The sequence below is a fragment of the Dipodomys ordii genome, unplaced genomic scaffold, assembly GCF_000151885.1.
Source record: "Dipodomys ordii isolate 6190 unplaced genomic scaffold, Dord_2.0 Scaffold52, whole genome shotgun sequence".
NCBI lineage: Eukaryota > Metazoa > Chordata > Mammalia > Rodentia > Heteromyidae > Dipodomys > Dipodomys ordii.
The window spans coordinates 4965382-4989802 of NW_012267268.1; the positions used below are offsets into that span (position 1 = coordinate 4965382).

The window sequence follows — 24421 nt, forward strand, 5'->3', positions numbered from 1 at the left end:
ACAATGCTTGATAAGAAATGTACTCATTATCTTGCCCATGTAATTGTAACCCCTCTGTACAGTATTTTCACAATAAAAAAAAAGAAAGCATGCACAGTGACAACCTTTTGAATCTTTGCTGAAGATTAATTTGATTAATGTGAAACTATTTATTTGGATAAAGAATTCTAGGTTGAAATCATTTTTATCCCCAGTTTTGAAGGCATTACTCCCCTTTCTTCCTATGCAGTTTATAACATAGCCAATTGTTATTCCAAACTTTTTTTTTTGCCGTGCTAACACTCAGGGTCTGGGTGCTTGCTGTCTGAGGGCTTCTTTTGCTTAAGGCTAGCACTCCTTGAGCCACATTTCTGCTGGCTTTTTTGTTGTTGTTGGTAGTTTTAGTGAAGATAAGTCTTAAAGACAGTCCTGCCCAGAATGGCTTCAAACTATGACCCTGAGATCTCAGCCTCCTCTGAGTAGCTAGGCTTATAAGCTTGAGCCACCAGCACCTGCTCTGATTCCAAATCTTTTGCATATAATTTTTAATTTTCCCTTTAGAATTATTTAGGATTTTTCTTGGTTTTTAGTTTCTTCAGAATGTCTTGCAGAAATGGTTTTCTATTTGTTCACTGGTTGGCTATTTAGTGACCACTATGGGCTACATTTCTGGGAATTTAAAAGGTATTGTTATTCTATTATTCTATTATTTTCTCCCTGCATCTTCTATCTATTGACCTAGATGCATGTTGGTTGAATAATCAACAACTTAGACTGATCTTCCAACTCTATTTAATCTTTTCCTGTTATTAAATTAATGGTACTTTTTTATTGTGAAAATACTGTACAGAGGGGTTACAATTATATGGGCAAGATAATGAGTACATTTCTTATCAAACATTGTAGCCTCCTCCTTTGTTTCCCCTTCCCATCCCATCTTCCCCCCACCCCCCCACCATATCCTTATCCTCCCCTCCCCCCGCACCAAAGTTGTAAAGTTCATTTTCAACATAACAACTTGTACATCTCATTGTTGCAATGAGTCCACCTGTATCCCTATTTAAACGATTTGTTTTTCCCCTTCCCCTCCACAAATTATACCGACATCAAATATATGAAAGCAGTGGTTATACTGTAGGGGAGAGTAATGGTACTTTTTATCTTTATCTGCTGTCAAATTAGTGGTATTTTTTTCTTTGAAATCTTCTGTCTAGGAGCTCTCTTACCTGTGGAACTAAATGTTACCTTTGAAGATAAATGATAACTTTTTCATGCCAGTCCTAGGGCCTAATTGCTGCCTCTGAGTTTTATTTACTCATGCTTATGCTCTGCCACTTGAGCCACTGCTACACTTTTGGATTTTTTTTTTTTTTGGTGCTTAATTGGAGCTAAGAGTCTCATGGACTTTTCTGTGCAATTGGCTTCAAACTGCAATCCTCAGATCTTAGCCTTCTGAGTAGGTAGGATTACAGGTGTGGGCCACTGGCACCCAGGTAATGGTCAACTTTTATACATTCAGCTTCCAAGAAGCCATTGTCATTCTCAGATTTCCTGTTAATATTCTTGTTTGTTGCCTGATAGTTCTATGATTAATGTTCATCATCCAAGTTTTAGGGTATTTTTTACAGTTGGTAGACATATTTTAAGAGGTATATTCAGTTTATGAGCTAACAGATCCTTTCTATGAGTCTCCAGCTCTGTGCTGGTTGATTTATGCTGTGTGGCCTCATTTTACAGATTGGGTCCAAGGAGAATGCCTGATCCTGTTTGGGATAACCTATGACCTTCAGGACATCTAGTACTACAATGGGAAGTAAAGTCAATGTCTCCCATTCATAAAACATACACACCTGGGAGCTACAGGCCATCCATAGATTGTGCTTTAGAAAACAACAGAATAATCCACTCCACAGAGACAGAGAATAAGGGAGGAAGCAGGTCATAGAGTTCTGTTAGCTATTACAATGTTGATTTGGGGCTCCTAAATCTAAAATGCCAACATGCAGGATGACACATAATAAGAATAAAATTCTGAAGAACGTGAAGGGACTTAATGTCATTTTTTTTCTCTACAAACTTCATAATGCAGCTCTCTGCCTTCCAAATGGAGACAGGAAAGAAATTGTTTCAGGGAGGATAAGGGAAACAATCCCATGGTTTCTCTTTACAGAGTGAAAAGTAAGAAGATGGAATTCGCTATGGTTTTTCTCAGCTCAAAACACAAAATGTCAGCCAATATTTATTATACCACTGCATACCTCAGCAGCCTGCCCAACACTGAATCACAGAGGCATATGGGAAATTGCTCCTGCCCTTGAAACTTAGCTCCCAGTGTTCAAAAGGATGCAGAGAGGCCAATGGCCAGTGTGTGATGTAAGTTCCCTAGGAGAGAAAGAATTGGATGAGAAGGCCTCTGGGGGAGGGTGTGGGGCAGGGGTGAGAGGCAGGAAAGGTGATTCTTGAGAGACAGCTGGGGAGAGCATAATGCATCCAGATAAAATGGGGGTGAGGAACAAGGGCCTGAAAGAACAGCATGTAGGAAGTTGTGGATATAATAATCAGTAGGGACTCTGGCAATGGGGACCCCCCGGAGGTGACTCCACCCTTTAGAAGTGAGGACTCTCATGCCTAAGAGCTATGTCTCATGAACAGATATCATGAGATATCACATGGAAGAGGCAAAACCCTGAAGCAGCAGGCAGTAGACTGAATGTGAGGAGAGTGGAAGGGACTCTGACCCCCGTGAGTCAGATTGGGGTTACTTGATAACTTTGAAAATAGTGAAAACATACCTATAATCTTAGCTTCTCAGGAGGCTGAGATGTGAGGATGAACATTCAAAGCCAGCCCGGGCAGGAAAGTCCATGAGAGTCTAATCTCCAGTGAATCAGTAAAAAAGCCAAAAGTGGAACTGTGGTTCAAGTCGTAGGATACCAGACTTGAGCAAAAAAGTGAAAGACAGTGCCCAGGCCTTGAGTTCAAGCATCAGTACTGGCTCACATGCCCCTCCCACATATACACAAGATAAAAGAAAATAATGATCCAGGTGTTGGTGGCTCATGACTACAATCCTAGCTACTCAGGAGTCTGAGATCTGAAGATCACAGTTCAAAGCCAGTCCAGGCAGGAAAGTCTGTGAGACTCTTCTCTCCAATTAACCACCAGAAAACCAGAAGTGGCACCGTGGCTGAAAGTGGTAGAGCATTAGCCTTGAGCAAAAGAACTCAGGGACAGCCACCCAGTCCTGAGTTCAAGCCCTTTGACCACCCCTTCCCCCCAAAAAGAAAAAAGAAAAGAATGAAATAGGACAAGTGAGAGAGATTGAACTGACTAAAGGAAGTTTGGATGGTCGGGATAACAGTACTGCAAGCAAAGTGAGGCAGGTGAGGAGCCAAAGATAGAGTTGGGAGAGTGGTCCTTGTGGAGCTGAGAAGATGCAGTGTGAGGAGAAGCAGAGAGGTGAACAGAAGCCAGGAGTCCATGTGCAGCAGAAGTCAAGGGGAGGACAGTACATCAGGTGGGAACACCCAGCATTGAGTGCCTGTGACAGGCTGGGGTGCCATGGCCCTCTGCCAAGGACAGCAGGTGTATGACTCCTAGATTCATGTTAGTATTCATAATGTCCCTTCTCTGAACCAAACTGGCTGGTGCTATGGCTAGAGTGAGTCCCAAAGCTCACATGCTTGGAACCTGATCCCTATGCAATAATGCAGATGAGTGGGATGATTTAGAGACTAGGAGGGTTCTACTTGTCTCATGCTCTTCTGCTTCCCACCAGGAGATAGCACAGTATGAAGGCTCTCAGTCTCAGACTTCCCAGCTTCCAAAACAGAACTACAAGAAATCAATCCCTATTCTGTAAAAACTATCCTGTCTCAGGTATTCTGTTATAGCTGCACAGAAGAGTCTAAGGCACATAAATGCTTGTATTTTTTTCCTTTTCTCATTGCTGTGACAAAATACCAGACACCAATTAAAGGAGGAAAGATTTCTTTTCACTCAACAGTTTCAGAAATTTTGATCCATTATGGTGAGGAGGGCATGGCAAAGCAATTTAAATCATGTGGCCAGGAAGCAGAGAAAAGGAGAATACAGACCCACTTCCTCCAACTAGCCTCACATCCTTACCAGTTCCCAACAAGGCCATCATATTATGAAGCCATCAAGGAATTAACCCATCCATTAGGTCAAGTTCCTCCTGACCTAATAAATCATCTCTGGAAATGCTCTCGCAGACACACACAGAGGCATATTTATTGATAATAGGGGTTTCTTAATCAAGTTGATAATGAAGGTTGGCCATCACATTGTCCTAGGTAGGACCAGGACTGAGAAATGTCCAGTGTGTATAAATGGCAGACTGCTATGGGAAAAGTTATTCAACATAATCAATCCTTAGGGAAATGAAAATCAAAACTGCAATGAGATTACCATTTTGTATGGTTATTAGAAAAAAGACAAGAAATAACAAGTGCTAGAGAGAATGTGGAGAAAAGAGAACACTTCTACACTGTTGATGAAATGCACATTGTTGCAGCCACTATGAAAATGACCCATAAGTTCCTCAAAAACTTTAAAAATAGAACTGCAATGTGATGCAGAAATCTCACTGCTGGATCTACTTGAGGTAAATGAAGTCAGCACCATTCCACCATGATATCTGCATTCTTACATTCATTACAGCAGTGTTTACCATAGTCAAGATATGGAATCAATGTAAGTGTCCATCTACAAAGGAATGGATTAAAGAATGGTATAAATGGAATATTGTTTGGCTTTATAAAAGAAGGAAAGTTTGCTGGGGGGATGGGGGAGATGGGAAGGGATGAGAAGGGGAAACAAAGGAGGAGGCAACAATGCTTGATAAGAAATGTACTCATTACCTTGCCCATGTAATTGTAACCCCTCTGTATGGTATTTTCACAATAATAATAATAATAATAAAACATAAAAGAAAAGCTCAATGACAACACCCAAGCCCTGAGTTTAAGCTCCAGGACAAAAAATAAAAGTATCAACGTTGCAACAATGACAAGTGATCAAGTTTAGAGGGGAGTGTACAGCATGGTGACTACAGTTAATAGTACTCTATCATGTACTGGATATTTGTAGAGAGTAGATTTCAAGGACTTTCTACAACGCACAGCACTAATGAGAGACTCACTCTGTGAGTGATAGACAGGAGTCAGGCTGCAGTGTGAGAGAATGTGAGACCATGAGCATGAACTTGTCTTCCAAGAGCCAGCTACCAGGGGGCAGATGTGGGGCTCTGGCAGGAAGGATAGACAGAGCTGAGGGAGAGTCTTCTACCAGATCCCTGTTGTGGAATTGAATGAGCTGATGCATTTGATGAGAAAAAGGTAAATATTAGATAAGACGGCTGTCAAGGTGTCATCTGCAGAAGGAAAGCCCTGAGGATGGGTATGGGATAATGCCATAACTTGAAAATGGTGCGTAGACGGAATGTTTGTGTTCCATCTCCCAGCCAGACTCAAGAATTGAAACTCCAATCCTCAATGGGGCTGTATTTGGAGAAAGAGCCTCTCATGAGGAAATTAAAGCTAAATAACATTATAGAAGCCTGATCCTAAAGGATTCATGCCTTTACAAGAACAGATTCTAGCAATTCTCTTGTCACACTACTCAGAGGTGCTCACGGGAAAGGCTGGCGAGGACAGAGCGACTGCCTATCAGCCAGAAAGCCATCTGTTGAGTCCTCAACAGAAACTAGCCCCTGCTAAACCTTGATCTAGACTTCCAGTCTTCAGAACTAAGAGAACATAAGCCTGTATTGTTTAAGCTAGTCTATGGCATTTTGTTATGACAGCCCAGCTGCTCAGGATGGATGGGAAGGAAGAGAATGGAGAGGACAATGTAGACACATCCATCAGGGCAGGTTGTTGATTAGAGGAAGTTTATCCATAGTTCTTTGACTCTCAGGAAATGAGAGGAAATTCCATTTGCTGCAAATGAGCATACAAGTGGCAGGTCAGGAATGTGAAAAGACAGGTAGCCACCAGGCACACCTCAGAGAGCCATGTGCCCAGAATAGTCTCATTTCCTCAAGTTTGCACAGTACTGAGCAGCCTTGTGTTTATAATAAAAACAGCATAGATAGGATTTGAGTGTTGTGGGTGTACCTTGGGCTGAAGGACATCCCCAAGCCTGGGTGAACGTCAGTGAGAGAACTCCCAGCATTCTAAAGGGATGGAGGCTGGTAGCCACTGGGGGGCCACCAGAGGGAGTGGCCATACTCATGGAGCTCTAATCCTAGGGAATACACTTTCAAAAAGTATTCTTAGCCCGGTCCAGTGACTCAAGCCTATAATCATAGTTATTCGAGAGGTGAAGATCCAGAGATCACTGTTCAACATTAGCCCAGATGTATAGAAGTTTGCAAGACTCCATCTCAATCAGTGGCTGGACACAGTGGTGCACATCTGTCACTCAAGCAACAGAAAGAAGCACAAATAATAGAACTGTAGTCTAGGCTATTTCAGGGAATACATGAAGGCTCTGTTTTGATAATAACCTGTATACAAAGACTGGCAGCTTGGATCAAGTGGTAGACTGCCTGCTTAGAAAGCATGGAGGCTTGACTTCTCTTACTGTGACAAAAGACCCAGGAAAATCAACTTACAGGGAAGAAAGATATATTTTGGCTCAAAGGTCCAGAGATGTCAGTCTATAGTCACTTGACCTTGTTGCTTTGGGCCTGTAGCAGCACAGCACATGCTGGTGGGAGCCTATGGCCAAGGAGGCTGAATAATATCTCATAGTAGCTAAGAAACAAAAAGAAAGGAAGAGGAAGGGGCTGGGATTCCAATATTCCCTTCAAAGTTTTCTCTCCGTGACCTCACTTCCTCTCACTTGACCCCCAATTCTTAATGATTTCTCCATGCCCAAGTGCCACAAGCTGGAGACTATACCTTCAACACACTGGGCCTTTGCAGGACATTCAAGATGCAAATTGTAGCAATCTGTTTCCATCTTTGGACTCAGATTCCCTGTCACCAACACCACTGCTCCAAATCTAACATGTAACAAATTCCTGATGATATATCTCCTCAATGTTCAAGATTGTGGCTCTACCTACTCAGGGGTGATTTTGTCTTCTTCTGCCCACAGAATATTTGGCCATGTCTACAGACATTTTCTATTATCACAACTTTGGAGAGAGTCTTCTGACTTCTAGTGGATGGAGGCCCATGGATGCTATGGGGCCTTGTACAGTGCATAGGACAAACTCTTCCCCCAATAGAGAATTGTTTAGCTCAATTGTCAACATTTTCAAAGTTAAAACAAATATGCTTGAAGGAAAACTGCCAATTTGAGTTCAAACTTAATGAGTTCAATGGGGTGAGTGTGGCAGTTTGCATGAAGCTATGGATTAAAAGGCCTTGAGCGACTCTTTTTTCTATTGCATGCCACATTTGTGTACAATTTGAAAGAATGATTGCCTTCAGGTATGGTCCTTCATTACTTGTTGCTGTGGGCCACAGTTTAACACAGTTTCCATGGATGCAATCATCATTTCACTCATCTATCATTCATTCAAAGTTTCTTTGTATTTAATTTTTTATTGTTATTATAAAGGTGATGTACAAAGGTTACATTACATGAGTCAGGTAAAGAGTACATTTCTTTTTTCTTTTTCTTGTCTTTTCTTCCTTCCTTTCTTTCTTTTGTTGGTCATGGAGTTTGAACTCAGAGACTGGGTACTGTCCCTGAGCTCTTTCACTCAAGGCTAGTGCTCTACCACGTTGCGCCACAGTGCTACTTCTGGCTTTCTGGTGGTTAATTGGAGTTAAGAGCCTCATGGACTAACCTCCTCAGGCTGGCTTTGAACCTTGATCCTCAGATCTCAGCCTCCTGAATAGCTAGGATTACGAGGCATGAGCCACCAGCGTCCAGCAAGTGTGCATTTCTTTTTGGACAATATCACCCTTTGCACCACTATCTCCCAGTTTTTCCCCTCCCAATCTCCCAGTTTTTCTCTCCTATTCTCACCCAGTCAGTGTCTAGTGAATACCACTGCTGCATTTGTGTACCCTTTACCCCTCCATTTCTGTTCCCTGCCTTGCCCACCTAAAGACAGATAAACAAATAAGACAAAAAGAAAAGAAAAACAAAAACAAAAAAGCTCTCTTGTTTCCATTTCCTGGAGTTCATTTCAATAAATATTATTTTATATGATTAGATGCACATAGACATTGCCATTTCTGTGTACCTCTCTAAGCGTATCTTCTTTTGATCTCACTGTGTGTGAATGACTCAAATCCTGTATAATTTATCATGTCCCCATGTATTTTAGGTCTAGCTTACCCATATGAGAGAAACAGGCACCATTTGTCTCTGGAGCTCAGAGTTTCTTATGGAAGTCATCAGAATACTTCACCTCCTTCTGCCATTACTGTATTTTGGTGTTCCCTTGCCAGAACCCTCTGACATCTCCAAGTATGGAGAGGCAGAAATGTGAGGGAGAGAAATAAGTGACTTGATATCTATCCCTGCAAGTAGGCAGATGCCTATGGTCTCCTTCAACAGGACACCAAATAAATTTTTAATAATATTTGGTAGCATCAAGATTCAGTATTTGGCTGTGTGTCAGTAGCTCACACTCACAAGGCTGAATTCTAAGGATCACAGTTTGAAGTCAGTCCCAGCAGAAAAGTCCATGCAACTCTTATCTCCAATTAACCAGTAAAAAGCCAGAAGTGGAGGCATGGCTCAAGCAGTAGAACACCAGTCTGAGTGAAAAAGCCAAGTGAGAGTATAAGGCTCTGAATACACACATACACACACACACACACACACACACACACACACACACACACACACACACACACACACATTTAATATCTTACCATCCAGAATCACAGAATTAAACATCCAGAAGGAAACCACAGTTTCAGCAGCTGGGGAATACTTCAACCAAACTATCAATGCTGCTGTAAATCTATTAAAGGAGTTTGCTACCATGAAGTCTGAAGACACACGCCCACAGGTCAAACCCCATAAAATAATATGGAGAGCTGTCCCCCAACAATACAATACAATACGTAAGTATATGAAATATATAAGATCATATAGTTCAGGTTATATAGTCATATAGTTCAGATACTAATACACTTATCATCCATGAGCATGTAAGTACCTAAGTATATGATAAGTAAATAAAAGGAACCTGACAGGCAGAGCTAGTCAAAGCTCTCATGCTGAATTGTTGATGTCAGAGATGTCCTCTCTGTGTGTCTCAATCTGCTCATTTATAATATGAGAGAATCAAACCATACTACAATGAAGCATCCTTCTAAAACACAGTGACAACTTGAGCTAAGCAAACTCATTTTCCCCTGTACTTCCTGAGTCCCCTTGACATAGAAACACAAGTTTAACCTGAGTTCTGAAGCCTAGGAATGAGTAAGAGAGTCTTAAGATTACTGTAAATACGTAAGAAGAAGGCTGGGAGGCACCTAGGGAAGGAGCTATTGCTCCTCCCCCTCCAGCCATAGAATAACACACTGTATACAAATACAAAGCTGTATTTGGCCTTGAACCAGCCCAGCATCTTGCATAGTGCAGGAAGTTCAGACTAAAGAGTGTGTGTTCATACTCGAACACCTTGCAAAACAGCCCTGCCACTGATGAGAAGAGGCTTCTGGGTACTGTGGGAGCTGGGCTTGAGCCCCCAAAGTGCACCTTTCCAAGCTATGGCTGTGGAATGCCTTGGAGCTGCAGAAAGAGGGGCAACCCTGAGTGTCCGCAAGCTCATTACCCAGGAGCAACTTTTTTCCTTAAGATCAAACTGGGGCAGGCTAAGGGCAAACACAGCTGCCAGGTAACAGGAAGAACTTGCCCAGGATAGACTTGGAAGACTCAAAATTGGCTCCCCAAGCACTTTTCCCTGAAGGCTGCTCAAAAGAATGCAGAACTTGGGGACCAGTTTGGAATGCGAATGGGATGAGATGGGTCTGGGTCTGAGGTGAGATGTCGCCTCCCACCCAGCCTTGACCCCTTCCCTGTTCCTTCCATCCTACCAGTCTTGCGTAGCAAGCACAAAGCCCAGGGGAAGAAGCCCAGCATTCCTGAGTTCCCATGGGAAAGAAAGACAAATCACCCACCCTGTGACCTCTTTTCTCTTGCAGTCTCTTCCTGGTTTGTGGGGAACAGCTTCTCCCAGGAGCCCACAGACATACACATGCAGACATCAGGAAGACAAATCCCACAGGACAAATCCCACAGGAGCGGGGGTGGGGACTTGCACACTGCCCCATCAGAGACCCAGACGCTCAGCCAGAGCTCTCTGAGATCTCCCCATCTGCAGCCCCGTGCGTGCGTGTGAAAATGTCAAGACTTGGGGACAGACGGATGTGAGTCCCCAAGCTCTTTTTGGGACAAGAAGTAAGATTCACATCGCTACCACCACCATCACCCCTCTTTGGATCCTTAGGCTTCTTCATCTGCACACAACAAGGGTGACATGAGAGTGATTCGGAGGTTTCAATGAAACCCTGGAGGGCCGGTGTCCAGCACGCTAGGCGCTGCCAGGGACGGCTCCACAGTTTCCGTCCATGAGGGACCCAGAGGCGCAGCTGGAGGAAGAGCAGAGGCAGAGGGCAAAGCATCTACCCCAGAGCTGCCTCCGCCCGGTGCCCCTGGTGCCCACGATGGCTTTTCCCCCTTTGGGGTCCCCCCATCCCTATTCCCCGCAAGGAGCTGATAGAGATCACTGTTGAGGGCAGAGCAGGACTCTCCTCTGCGGAATTTCTGCGCTCCCCAACCAATCCACCCCATCCCGCATAGGATCCTAAAGGGGCAAGACCCTTGGGCACCAGTCCGGGGAAGGTGTGGGACTCACCGTGCGTGCGGCGCCGGATAGCAGCACCAGCAGCAGCACCGGCACCCGCAGCGGCGGCGGCGGGCAGGGGCGCATGGTGCGCCTCGCTCCTCCACTGCCGGCGCCCCGACGGTCGCTCGCTTCTACGCTCTGCCTGCACTGTAATTCAGCGTCCAGCGCGGCCCCCCAGGCTCTGGGCGGCCCCCGATCCCCGAGCAGCCATAGCTAGACACCCCCCCCCCCGACCCGCTGAGGTCTTCAAACGGCAGTACTTCCCGGACCAGGTGCTATGGTAAGGACTCAGCTCGGTCTGCGCGCTGCCACCCAGTCCCCTATGGGGGGGATGAGGGGAGGAGGCGGAGGCAGAGGCGGAGCTGGCAGGGAAGTGGGGGTGAGGGCCCTGGAGAGGACAACAAACAGCAGGCGCTGCCCAGCCTTCAGGGCTGCAACCCCCACCCCCACCCCGAAGTTCACAAGAACATTCCCTTGGCTCTGGATCCTAGGGACTCAAGCCACAGCAGCTCGCGGGGTCCAGAGCAGCTTATTTATTTCAAGATAGGGTCTCCACCTAGCCTAGAGCTGACCTCGAATTCATGATCCTCCAAGATGCTGGGATTACAGAAAGGTGTGGGCCACCTGTTTGAGCCTCAGTATCCATTCACGTTCCTAATAATGTATCGAATGCAACCTAATCGAAAGACCCAGGGACTCAGTAAGCGCCCACCCACTGTGTGTGTTCTCACCGGGAGGGGGTGGTGTGGGGTGTGACAACGACCTTGAACTTGCTGATTTCCACTTTGTCTTTCTTCATCATTCAAGTTATACTCACTTATTCCAGAAATTTCCTGCCACCTACCCTCCATACCAGGAAGCCATTGGTGATCAGGTGAGATCAAGAGGGTCCCGGCATACCCAGGCATTTTGGATCTGTGCCTATGAAGAATTACCAGTGAAGCTCAGTGACACTTGTTTTCCCTGGGACGCTCTGTAGTAAATACCAGGCAGATATTCACCTACCCTGCTTAGCCTGCATGCCTCTCGGTGTTCCCTTATCCCGGAAGTTTGCTTTTACCTCCTTAGTGCAAGGTCCCCCAAATGGCTTTTCTTTTTTTGGAGGCGGGGGTGCTGGGACCTTCCTATGTGAGTGTTCCACCTCTTAAACCACTCTTCTAGCCCTTTGTGCATTAGTTATTTTTCGAATAGGGTCTCCCATTTATACCCAGTGAGTCCCATCCTATTTAAACGTTTCTCTTAGCTAGGATGACAGGTCCACACCACTGGTGCTGCATATTTCATTGGTTGAGATGGAGTCTCACCAACTTTCCCCCCTGGGCTGGCCAGGAACCATGATCCTCCCCTCTCCACCACCCAAGTAGCAAGGATTATAGGCATGAGCCACCATGCCTGGATCTTGTAGATCCATTTTTTTCTCTCGCTCTGATGTCCACTCCCTTCCCTCTTGCCTCTCCACATTTCTGCCCTCTCTTCTAGGCTCTTTGAGTACATCAGCTCATCAAATTCCCCCAGGTGATGTCCACCAAAAGGAGCATGAGGATGGAGGAAGAGGCTGCCTGCTGGTAACTTGGACCCAGAGCTTAGAGCTTGAGCCTTGTAAGGGGTCTCTGATCAGGCTGTTAAGCAGTTGTGTTAAAGTGCCTCCTCAGTAGCCTTCCTTCCCAGAAGAAATTTGTTAAGTAAGGTTGGAAAATCGCTGCAGAAATGGAGGGCAGATTTTGGAGCATCCTCATAAACACCAGCTTAAAATGGGAACACAACAGGTGTTGGATCACATTTGGAGAAAAACTGGCGTGAGTTCTGCCCTCCTCTCTCCTGCTTTTGACAGTCTCCTTCCTACAAAGAACTACTGTGGGTCAGGCCGTGATGGATGGTGAAGTGTTATACTGAACAGCAACCATCCCTAGATGGCACTACTTGATGAAGATAAGATTCTGGAAGAACAAATGGGACCATAAATACTGCGATGCCCTTGGGAGGTAAGAAATCTTCTAAGCTTCATTATAACCTCACAAAAAGGGGGCCCATCTCTGTGATCTTAATTTCCCACATTGGCTTCTAATCCCTTTCCCTTAATCCCACTACACAGGAAAGTCATAGCCATCAGAGCACTATTAAGTCACTAGGTTCTCCTAACAGTATTTTAAATATTATCCAGGGATGGGAGTATTTATGCCAGTTTTAGGGTGAATTTCTCCAGTGGCTTTATGTAGACACTCTTGTCACTCTAGAGAAGTAGACAGTAAAGGTAAGTACAAAAATTGAATTAAAATTTTTCTTGGTACCAAAAGGGTAAGACATCTTTGCCCCTCCCCTTTTGCCTTCAATATATTTTTAGGAGACATATACCCCAGAGTGTCTCTTTTAAGAGAATCTTAAGATGTGAATCTTAAGATATGTGACTCTTTTACAATTTCTTATCAGTTGTGCTTGCTCAGAGGGCCATTCCCCTTGAGAGCATCTCCTTAAAATGTGGGTAGAGAAGGAGGGTTTATGGGGACAAGCTTGATGTTTACCATTTATTTAATGGGTTCATTCTTTGTTGAGAAGATTCACCAATGGCTTGAGATATTCCCTCTTTCTCTCTCCTTCCCCCTCTCTCTTTCTAAATTATGTTGCTCTTTTTATTTTCCGACAGCAATAAACCCTTGTTGAAGAACTAATGTTCACTGAGCACCTGCTCAGTTCTGGATGCTGTGCTAAGATGACAGAGATCTGAGAAGTTGTCTTGGCAACCGCAGCTCCATACACAAAGTCCACATGGTAGCATTCTACCCTTTGGAAGCCCCAGTGTCACCACATAATAAATCAACCTTTTATTATTTATTGTATTTGTGAACAACAGCAGAATGCAAAGTGGGTCACATCGCAAATTGTAGTAAATCCTACGAAAACACACAATAAGGGACACACAATAAGCCTAGTGGATCCATACATCAGTTGACTCCTGTCAGTCCACATGCATGCAGTTCAAATGCATATGAATAACAATTGTATAAAAATTTGTCTAACAAGTTCCTTGACAATTGTTGTTTCTGCCTGTTCATCTTCCATTTCTCCTTCTGATATAAGACCTGTCCCTGCTCCGCTTTCATGTCACAGGAGAAGGAAAGTTTTTGGTTGGGGCTTTCATAAGGAGTCCAGACCTGGGCAATGAGAGTTACCATGTACCAACCAACTAATCACATTGATTGGCTCAGGAATGAGTATATGACTGACCCTGAACCAATAGGAGTGGCACCAGAAAACCCTGTGTGTTACCATTACCACCAAACTAATAGCAAAGATGGTGATCTTTTCCATGGCATGCGGAGATCCTGCTGAGAATAAAGCTATCTTGCACTGAAAATAGGTGGAGAGAGGTGATACCTGAACATTAACATCCAGCATCTCAATATAGTCAAGCTGAAGCCTGTCACTCTCACTTCTTTTCTCTCTGTCTGCCTGTCTGTCTGTCTACCTGTCTGTCTGTTGTCTGTCTGTCTTTCTCTCTGTCTCTCTGTCTCTGTCTCTCTGTCTCTGTCTCTTGCTCTCTCTCTCTCTCTCTCTCTCTCTCTCTTTCACACACACACACACATTTGAACAATTTCCATCCTATGACTGGAATTGCTTCTGAGGAAGGAAGGTTTCCTTTAGGAAATGCTATCTGCACTTCTGGGACTAGTTTGGGATAGTGGGAGGAAGGAGAGCACTGGGAAGGGAGATATTAGTTCTTTTGGGTGTTTGAGTCTAAGGTCTTCATCAAATGACCATGCAAGTGTAGAGAATGTGCTCTGCCCCTTTGGGAATGGAATAAACCACACACGAAACCAGCCCATCCTTGAATGTCAGCTTTCCTGAGAGCAGAGCTAATGTATTATTGATGAGCCATAAATAATGGGGTAAGTGATTTGCTATTCAGTCCTGAAGTACAAAGGTGTAACACTGACATTTTAATGAGGTTTTTATGGCCTAGGTTCACTGTTTATACTCTGAAAACATGGAAGGCTTTCTCAAGAAAGCAGTGTTTTCCTTTACTTTTCATATTTTCCTCCTCTATTTTCCAGCATCCTTTTAAATACAGATATGAAACATTATAGTTAAAACAGCAAATAAAAAGAAACAAATAAAACTTATCTGAAGAACAGTGTTGCTTACAAGGGCTTATCTTCACTGGACAGAGCATAGAAAAATCAGGTGTACACTAGTCTCCCAGAAGTTTCCCCCATTCCTTCCTGGTCAGACATTTGACATAAAGCAAAGGATGGATTCAAGTCCTGACTTAGCTACCCATTAACCTTGTGATCTTGGTCAAGTTACTTGAGTTCACTCAGCCTCAGTTTCCTCATTTGTGTAATAGGGAAATTAATATTCCTCTTTTAGCATTAGCATGAAGTTGAGAATAATTCAATACACTTAAGTTGTTGGCCACAAACCTTGTTCAGGCTCCCACCTGACAGTAACCATGTGGCACTAACTAAAAAAGATGGTTGCCTCCAGTGGAAGCCCTAGACAGAGGGAGTTGGAATACACTTTCCTTACACTTTTTCATGTCTGACTTCTTATCCCAGAAATATACTTTTTCGTGTGTGTCAGCCCTGGGGCTTGAAATCAGGGCCTTGAGCTCCCTTGGCTTTTTTGTTCAAGGCTGGTACCATTTGAGCCACAGCTCTACTTCCATCTTTTTGTTGGTTAGTGGAGATAAGAGTTTAATGAGCTGTTTAACAAAATGAATACCAGGAAGTAGAAATGTGTTTTGAGGGGAAAAAGGGGAGAGGCACACAAATGGAGGGAGGGAAGAAGAGTGAGCAAATGCAGTCATAAATTCAGTTTACATTATATAAAAATGAATTATGTAACAAGGATAGAGACAGAAGGGGGAAATGGGGAAGAACAAAGGAAGGAAGAATATTAATCAAGATGCTCTGTTCTCATTCGTTAACTTGTGGAACTGTAACTTCTTTATATAACTAATTTATACTAAAAGTTTTTAAAGAAAAGAATCTCATGGACATTTCTGGCCCAGGCTGGCTTCCAGTCATGATCCTCAGATTTCAACCTCCTATTTAACTAGGATTACAGGCATGAGCACCAACACCAGGCAAACTATTTTTATTTTTATATTATTGTTTCAAGTGACCTGGCTGGAAATAATTTGTTATGAAATAATAGTCAGCACAGCATGTTTAATATTTTTATGAGCTCACTTTAGTTAATGAGGAATCTGTTGTAATATTTCCTTACATGTACACAATGTATCCCATCAACCTCATCCCATCTATTGATTTCCCCATTCCACTCTCTCCTTCCTAAAACAATTTCCTTGTTCTGTTTTCATAGGTGCTAACAGCTGCTTCAGCCATATTCATTCCCATTCACCTCTTTGTTAGCCTTCCCTCTCCCATCGTCCTCAACAGAGCCTGTTCCACTTTGCTGTCCATCATTTTTCCATTTTCTAATGTGTGTTAATTACACCAAGAGGTGCCACTATGGGGTTTCAGACATACATGTACTAAACTAGATTCTCACATGAGTAATTTCTCTACTAGTTTCCCAAACCCCTACTGATCAACGCATTTCATTGATTCTTTTTGTGTGTGTGTGTTCAGGTCCTGGGGCTTAAACTCGAGACCTAAGCACTGTCAATGAGCAATTTTGCAAGGCTAGCACTCTACCCCTTGAGTCATAGCTCCACTTCCAGCTTTGTGTGTGTATGTGTGTGTGCATACACTTGACTGTAGATACGTGTTTTATAAACTTTCCCGCTTGTGCTAACTTTGAAGGAATTTTGATTCTCAGCTCCTGAGTAGCTAGGATTACAGGCATGAACAACTGGTGTTCTGCTCATTAAGCCTTCTGTTTTGTTTTTGTTTTTGGTCGGTTGTGGGGCTTGAACTCTGGGCTTGGGCCCTGTCCCTGCACTCTTCAGCTCAAAGTGAGCGCTCTACTCCTTGAGCCACAGCACCACTTCCGGTTTTCTAGTGGTTTATTAGAGATAAGAGTTTCACGGACTTTCCTGCCTGGGCTGGCTTTGAACCGTGATTCTCAGATCTCAGCCTCCTGAGTAAGCTAGGATTACAGGCACGAGCCACTGGCGCCCGGCTTCATTAAGCCTTCTGATAGCATAGGTTTTTTATTCTGTAAAACAAAAATAATCAACAACACAGCCAAATGACAAGCTGTGAAAAACTATAATGGTTATCACAGAAAAAAAGGTATGTCCTGAGATCTCAGGACATTGGTTCAAAGCCAGCCCAGGCAGAAAAGTCTGTGAGACTCTTAACTCCAATTAACCAGCAAGAAGACAGAGTGGAGTTATGGATTAAGTAGTAGAGTACCAGCCCAGACTGGAAAAAGCCAAGCAGGAGCACAAGACCCTGAGTTCATGCCTCAGTATAGCGCGTGCGCGCGCATGTGCACGTGCACACACACACATACACACACACACACACACACACAGATTGATGTCCCTAATATGTAAAAAGTTCCAATTCAATAAGAAAAAGAACAAAAATCTAATTGGAAAAAATAGCTAAAGGTATGGACTCACAGAAGATGAACCACAAATGTCTCTTATACAAATGGAACCAGGCTCATTGCTGCTTCTCTTGAGAAATGTAAAAAACAAAGGCACCGTTTACATACTACATTTTACCTACTGCATCAACAAAAACACAAAAGTAATGCAATATACTTGTAGGTAAGGCTACAAAGAAACAAAAATTATGTATGTATTACAATTAGGAGTAGAAAATATTGCAACACTCAGAGAGGATACTTTGACAAGTCATAAATACCACAAATTCTTCAAATAAAAGTATTTGACTAATGCACTTACACTCTTAGGACTTTTCATAAAGATACTTCACACATATGTGAATGGATATATGTATAGTGTTGAAGAAATGATATATACATGTGTGTGAATAGCATTACTTATAATAGCACATGATCAAAAGCAATTTAAATATCCAGCAATAGAGACTGGGTAATTCAATGATCAAATTTTATACATCCATAGAAAACAATAAGGTGGCACCTTATATACAGATACAGAACAATCACCCAGATATATTTTTAAATAAAAAAGAAGTAAGATAAGAAATTTGGGCTTCTAAAGAAGGTCTTGCAAGTGAAATTGCTTGTATCTGAGTAAAACATATCCTTAAATGATAAATATGAATTTGGCAACAGTTACCTCTGGGAAAGGGAATTTGATGACTAAAAAGCAGAATCAGGAGGCTTTTATTTTATTCTTTGAATTATAAATAATGACTATATTAGCCATATTCCAAGAACATATACACACATATTACTTCAAATGAAGAGGTTTTGGGACACAATCACTTGTCTACAGTGTTCACACTGATGTATGCTCAGTGGTGAATGGGTCAGTCAGCCAGCATCGTACATAGTAGAGGGAGACACATGTCAAAGACACAAACCTAGCAGCTGTGATTGCAATGTGTATTCCTAAATTTCACATATTAAGAGCATGTCCCAAGGTAATGGAATTAGGAAATAGAGCCTTTAGAGATAAAAATAGGTAAAAATGGAATTAGGAAGTAGAGCCTGTAGGGATGAAAAGGGCAGAGCCCCCATGAATAGATTAGTGCCCTAATAAAAGGAACAGAGGGCTCTCTGCCCTTCCTTCCAGCATGTGAAGATGCAGAAGGGGAAGGAAGTCTCATCTGTGAACCTAGAAGTGAAATCTTACCAGGCATGGAGAGTGCTGGTGTCAAGCTTGTGCTTCACAGCCTCCAGAGCTTTGAGATATAAACTGCTGTTGTTTTCTTTTGTTTGTTTTTGCCAGTCCTGGGGCTTGAACTCAGAGCCTGGGCACTGGCCCTGAGCTTCTTTTGTTCAAGGCTAGCACTCTACCACTTGAGCCACAGTGCCCCTTCTGGCTTTTTCTGTGTATGTGGTGCTGAGGAATCAAACCCAGGGCTTCATGCATGCTAGGCAAGCACTCTAACACTAAGGCACATTCCCAGCCCAACTGCTGTCGTTTTTAAGCCACTCAGGTATTTTGTGACAGAAGCATGAACTAAGCTATGAAGGGAGAGAACACAGTACTGTGAAAACAGAGCCTGACTTAGAAGGAAAAAAACCCCTATGAGGCAGGAATCCTTTCACTAACTAGGAAGTAGTCAAGTTTCAAGTAATTAATTGCTGCAGTAGAGGTTAGAACCAGAAACCATCTTATATCACACAAATCAGAAATTAAGATGGGACTTGATTAGGCAGTAAAAGTAGTCAGAGCCCCACTCAGATCCAAAGGAAGGGGATAAGACCCCTACTTCTCCCCATGAGTAGTGTCAGAGGATCTGCAGCCCCTCTAATTCACCCAGCCAGGCAAGGGGGTGGTGGTGGACACAGGGTAGCAAAATGAGGACAAGATGGAAGGGAGGGCCAACAGCCAGCCCTGAAAATGTGTTAAAAAGGTTCTGGACTTTATGCTCTGTATAATGTGAAGCCACTGAGGAAGTTTAAATGAGCAGTTTAATGAATGGCTCCTCCTGTATTACTGAAGCTTGTAACAAGCTATGGTATCTGTGCCTGTATGGTCACACTTGGTTCATTGCATTCACTTGGTAGAACTGGACCACCTTTGAGTCCTGCCCATCATGAATGCTAAGTAGAAAAAAATGTGTGGAATGCACACATGAGTGAATTAAGTAATTGATGATCTGAGAGCCATAACTGTAGGGCACCCATTGGTTCTATGAGTCTCTAACTTTAATGTGCCTATGAATCTACTGGAAAATCTTATTAAAACACAGTTTCTGATTCAATAGATCTTGGATAAATCTCACATCCATAGCAAGCTCCCAATGGCCTCAGCTCACACTTCCAGGAGTGATGATTTAAAAATCAGTGTCTATGGGCTGGGAAGGTGGCTCAGTGGTAGAACGCTTGCCTTGCATGCATGAGGCCCTGGGTTTGATTCCTCAGGACCACATAAGCAAAAAGAAAAAAGCTGGAAGTGGTGCTGTGGCTCAAGTGCTAAGAGCGCTAGTCTTGAGCTGAAGGGCTGAGGGACAGCGCCCAGGCCCAGAGTTCAGGCCCCACTTGAGCCATAGGAAACCACTGGTTTCCTGGTGGTTTATTGGAGATAAGAGTCTCATGGACTTTGCTTCTCGGGCTGGCTTTGAACCACCATCCTCAGATTTCATTCTCCTTAGTAGCTAGGATTACAAGTGTGAGCCACCAATAATAATAATAGAGCCACCCGCTCTATTTAGATATTCTAAGGAGACGGATGTATTATTTCTCTCTCATGGGAAATACTTATAGATGTGACCTGATACCCATTAACTAGTGTACAGAAACAAATATCTCATGATTTGAGCTGGGGTGGCAAAGTTTGGAACTACAAGAAACATGATATGCCTGTTCTCTTGAAATCTACAACTTTGTTGGGACAACAAAACAAAAAGAACAGAAGCAGTGCATTAGATAATCAAATGAATCTTTTCACTCCCTTAGCCAACAGTCACTGAGTAATCACTATGGACAAAGAACTGGGTCAAGGGCTGTAAGAAATCCAACATAAGGTACAGTGCCCTTCCCCTAAGAATTTGCAGTTTAAGACACATACACAAATAATGATGGGTGCAGCCTGTAAAGAGATAAGCATTAGAAAGATATAAAGCTGGTGGAACAAATGGTTATAGAAGTCAGGAGCCAGAAAAAGAGTCCTTCTGGCATGCAAGGTTTGAAGAGGGAGGTAGGTGAATCTTAATTACTGCTAGCATTGAAAGATGAGGAGGAGGCCAACATCAGTAGCTCATACCTGTAACTCTAGATACTCAGAGATCTGAGTTTGAAGCCAGCCCAGGCAGACAAATCTATCAGACTCTTATCTCCAATCAACCAGCAAAAAGCCAGGAGGAGTGGCTGGAGTGGTAGAATGCCAGCCTTGAATGGAAAAAGCCAGGTAAGAGTACAAGGCCTTGAGATCAAGTCTCAATACCAAAATAAAGGAGAAAGAAACAAAGAGAGGAAAGAAAAAAGGAAAAAAGAAAGGGTAGGTAATGAAAATAGTGAAGAAAGAGGGATTCAAGAATTTGAAGATGGACAAAACAAACATTTCCAGTTAGTAGGCAGAATACATCCAACACCAGAGATGATCATGTAGGAAGGCAGGGAGCCTCACTGGGTACCTATGATAATCCCTTAACATAGAACCATAAATAAATAGTCAAGTTATATAGGAAGGAGAGAGATAAAAATAATTCCTGAGAAGAGTGAAGTTTGAGGCAGTTTTGTAAAGACATATGTCCATGGATTAGCAGTGTGGAATGCAAGAATGAAAGACAGGAACAAGCCAGCTTTCAATCTTATAACCCATAAATTTCAGCATTAAGGACAGAAATTGTTTCTTCAGTGGAGAAATTGAAGAAACTATAACAGCAAATAGTGGAAGTTGTTTATTGATTTGCCTAAAAAGCATGCCAATTTATTTCAATGTGTGGGGTTTACTTTATCTGAATTTTGATTCAAACTGGCACATTGGGGGAGGGGGACAGCAGGAGGATGGGCCATATTTTGGTGACAATTGAGTATAGTAGTGGATTTTTAAATATGATAAGATATTATTATGATTTTAAAGACTTCTTTTTTTAGGGGGGGGTCTGGTCATGGGGCCTGAACTCTGGGCTTGGGCGCTGTCTCTCAGCTCTTCAGCTCAAGGCTAGCGCTCTACCACTTGAGCCACAGCACCACTTCTTCCTTTTTGCTTATGTGGTGCTGAGGAATCAAACCCAGGGCCTCTGGCATGCAAGACCAGCACTCTACCACTGAGCTACCTTCCCAGCCCTTAAAGACTTCTCTTAAGAGAGTCTTTATGTATTAGAGGCATGTCCTGAAGTATTTACGGATATATTAATGTCTGGAATTCTCTTCAAAATAATACAGTGAAGAACAGGTAGAGATAAAATTACTCATGATTTGAACATGGTTGAATCCAGATGCTGAGGTTTATTCTACCTTTCTATGTATTTTGTGAAACTTACCATAAAAATATTAACAACAGCAACAAGCAGGCTCAAGGGGTAAGGAAGCCCAGAGATAGTGCCCAGGCCCTGAGTTCAAGCCCCAGGACCGGCAAAAGAAAAAAGCAGGTGTTGAGGCGTGAACTCTGGGGTTGGCACCCACTGCAGTGGTAAGGCCCCACCCCTACCATCCTCCTTTCTGCCAGGTTCTGCTCTTGCAGGTTTTCAGTTTAGGGCATCTCCCGATTTTCCTCGTCTCCTCCGGAAATCTACTAGTTTCCCACACTATAAGATGTTCTTTCTATTCTTCCACAGCTCCCCAAGACTGTCCGAGGCCCCAGAGTTACCCACAACCTGCTGTCCCCAAACCGCGGCCACCAGTTTCCCCCCACGCCGTGGGGGCATTTGGTCCGGTCCGACAGCTCTCCCGGAGAGCGCGTCTGTGTCGCCATGGCAACGCTCTGAGCGGGTGCGGGCGCCCGCCGAATCCCGCCCGGGAACCCTCTGTAGGAGTCCGGACTGGGTCTGGGGCGGCCCTAGGTGGACTACGTGTCTACCACCGAGCTGCTGAGAATCTTGAGCCCCAGGCAGGTGTCCAGCCGAAAATCAGCCAAGGCCAGGTTGGACAAAAGGTCAGGCTCCAAAGGGTCAAACGAAGATGCAGTGATGGATGGTTCTGGCGTCTACCTCCCACTCTTGGCAAGGGATGGGTGACAGGTCACTGAAGGAAAGAGGCCTTCTGGCTAGGGAGAGACCCGGTAGAGGACAGACAGGACAGAGACTAAAGGTATGGGGGGAGGGGACGGTGGTGACAAAGTTCAATGGTGGTGGGCGAGGTGGTGTGAAAACTGTTTAGCTGCAGTACCGGCCTGGAGTACAGGCAGAGATTGTGTGAGACTAGAAAGGGGAGGACTTACAAGGTGACTTTGGGGCAGGATGTGAATCAAGCAGGTGAGGTAAGTGGAGTTGGCAGCCTTTGGCAATACTAGGGAGAAGGGATGCCAGGGGGAAGGCATCAGCAGAAATTTGTTTCAGAAAGTGATTGTAGAACATTTTCTGCAATGTATTCATTCTATTTCCCTTAACAGTGTAGACACATGAAAAAATGAAACACAAACATTCACACATTCGATTTCAACCCCCTTGCGTGCACACACACACATAGTTAATAGTTATGGAAGCTAAGGAAATGTGGGACTTGTAAAATGTTATTACAAAACAATAGATTATGGTCCAATGAGCAATAGAAGCAATAATTACTAAAGAAGGTTAAGGGTGTTGGGATCAACTTCATGAGGAGCATGGAATTTCAAATGAGTATCAAGGGAAGGCAAGTCTGACCCATAGTATGACTTCCTGAAGCCACAGAGGTCCTAGGAATGTCCCCAGGCCTTTATAGCCTTCCTACAACTCCCTTTAGCAGCAGAGTACTAGGGAAGGGGACATAAAGGCCAGTGTCCTGAAAAATTATTCCATCTATTGAAGAGATCTTCAAACACCTCTAAGAAACAGATTTGGGTTGCTTCAACATTTTTTGGTGCTTATTTGACTAGGCAAGTCTTTATTTTTCCTTTCACATACCTAAGAAACATCTCAGGAGAACATTTTGGAGAAAGCTGTTAAAGGACAATGCCACTGGGGTAGGTTATGATGTGTGACATAAAAAGTTAATGGAAGAGCCATGAATCTTTGTGTGGAGAGGAATGGCCAGCAGACAAGAGGTAGGAAGGACTTGAACCACAGTACAATAGGCAGAATTGAGCAAGCATATCCATGTGGTTTCTCATAGATGATTTTGTTGTGCTCTCTTCTCCCTAGGAAATAAACTTTGGCTCTAGAAAGAAGATTCCATTTTCCATAATAAAATGGCAGCGGTGAAAAACCCTAGCCAACAGCAAAAGAATGCAGAAGAACCCTGTAGTAACTTATCACCCATCCTTTTGAAGAGGCTGGTGGAGGAGCCCAAGAGAAGAGGAGAAGTTCCTAATCACCTCCTGGAATCCAGTAAGTAGTTAGAAAACAGATTTTGTGAACAGCTCCCATCCTCCCAAGGGATCCAACTCCAGAAGGCAGAATGGAAAAGTTAATGCTGATTTGTCTATATCATTTTATAGGTTCCTAATAGGTTTTTGTTGTTTTGTTTTGTTTTTGTGCCAGTACTGAGACTTGAACTCAGGGTCTTGGCAGTGTCCTTTAGCTGTTTCACTCTAGGCTGGTGCTCTACAACTTGAGTCACAGCTCCACTTCCAACTTTTTGGTTAATTGGAGATAAGAGTCTCATGGACTGACCTACCTGGATGGCTCCGAACCATGCACAATCCTTAGCTCTCAGCCTCCAGAGTAGCTAGGGTTGAAGGTGTAAGTCACTGGTGCCTTATAATTACAAACAATAGTTCTATTTAGATCTAGCCACTTAAATGATGTATTTTTTATATTTTTTTGTTGTAAAGATACTGTACAGAGGGGTTACAGTTACATGAGTAAGGTAATGAGTACATTTCCTATGGAGCATTATTACTCCCTCCTTTGTTTTTCCCCTACCATCCTTTTCCTCCCCACTTCTCCAACTTCTCTCCCCCCCCCCCCCCCCACCCCCACCCCTGCCAAAGTT

General features: G+C 43.5%; 2 protein-coding genes across 3 annotated transcripts in view; one reads left to right on the forward strand and one right to left on the reverse strand.

The window, feature by feature from the left end:
- Nucleotides 1-11085, reverse strand: part of Sctr (secretin receptor) — a 70438-nt gene extending 59353 nt beyond the window's left edge. For both annotated transcript variants that reach the window (XM_013020739.1, XM_013020740.1), the window contains exon 1: nucleotides 10841-11085. In XM_013020739.1, coding sequence (XP_012876193.1) covers nucleotides 10841-10915 — 75 coding nt within the window. In that variant the 5' untranslated portion in view covers nucleotides 10916-11085. The remainder of the gene's footprint in view (nucleotides 1-10840) is intronic.
- A 12590-nt stretch (nucleotides 11086-23675) lies between these two features.
- Cfap221 (cilia and flagella associated protein 221) overlaps nucleotides 23676-24421 on the forward strand; it is a 93591-nt gene continuing 92845 nt past the window's right edge. Inside the window, exon 1 of the mRNA XM_013020667.1 lies at nucleotides 23676-23814. Within this exon, the coding sequence (XP_012876121.1) occupies nucleotides 23676-23814 (139 nt within the window). The remainder of the gene's footprint in view (nucleotides 23815-24421) is intronic.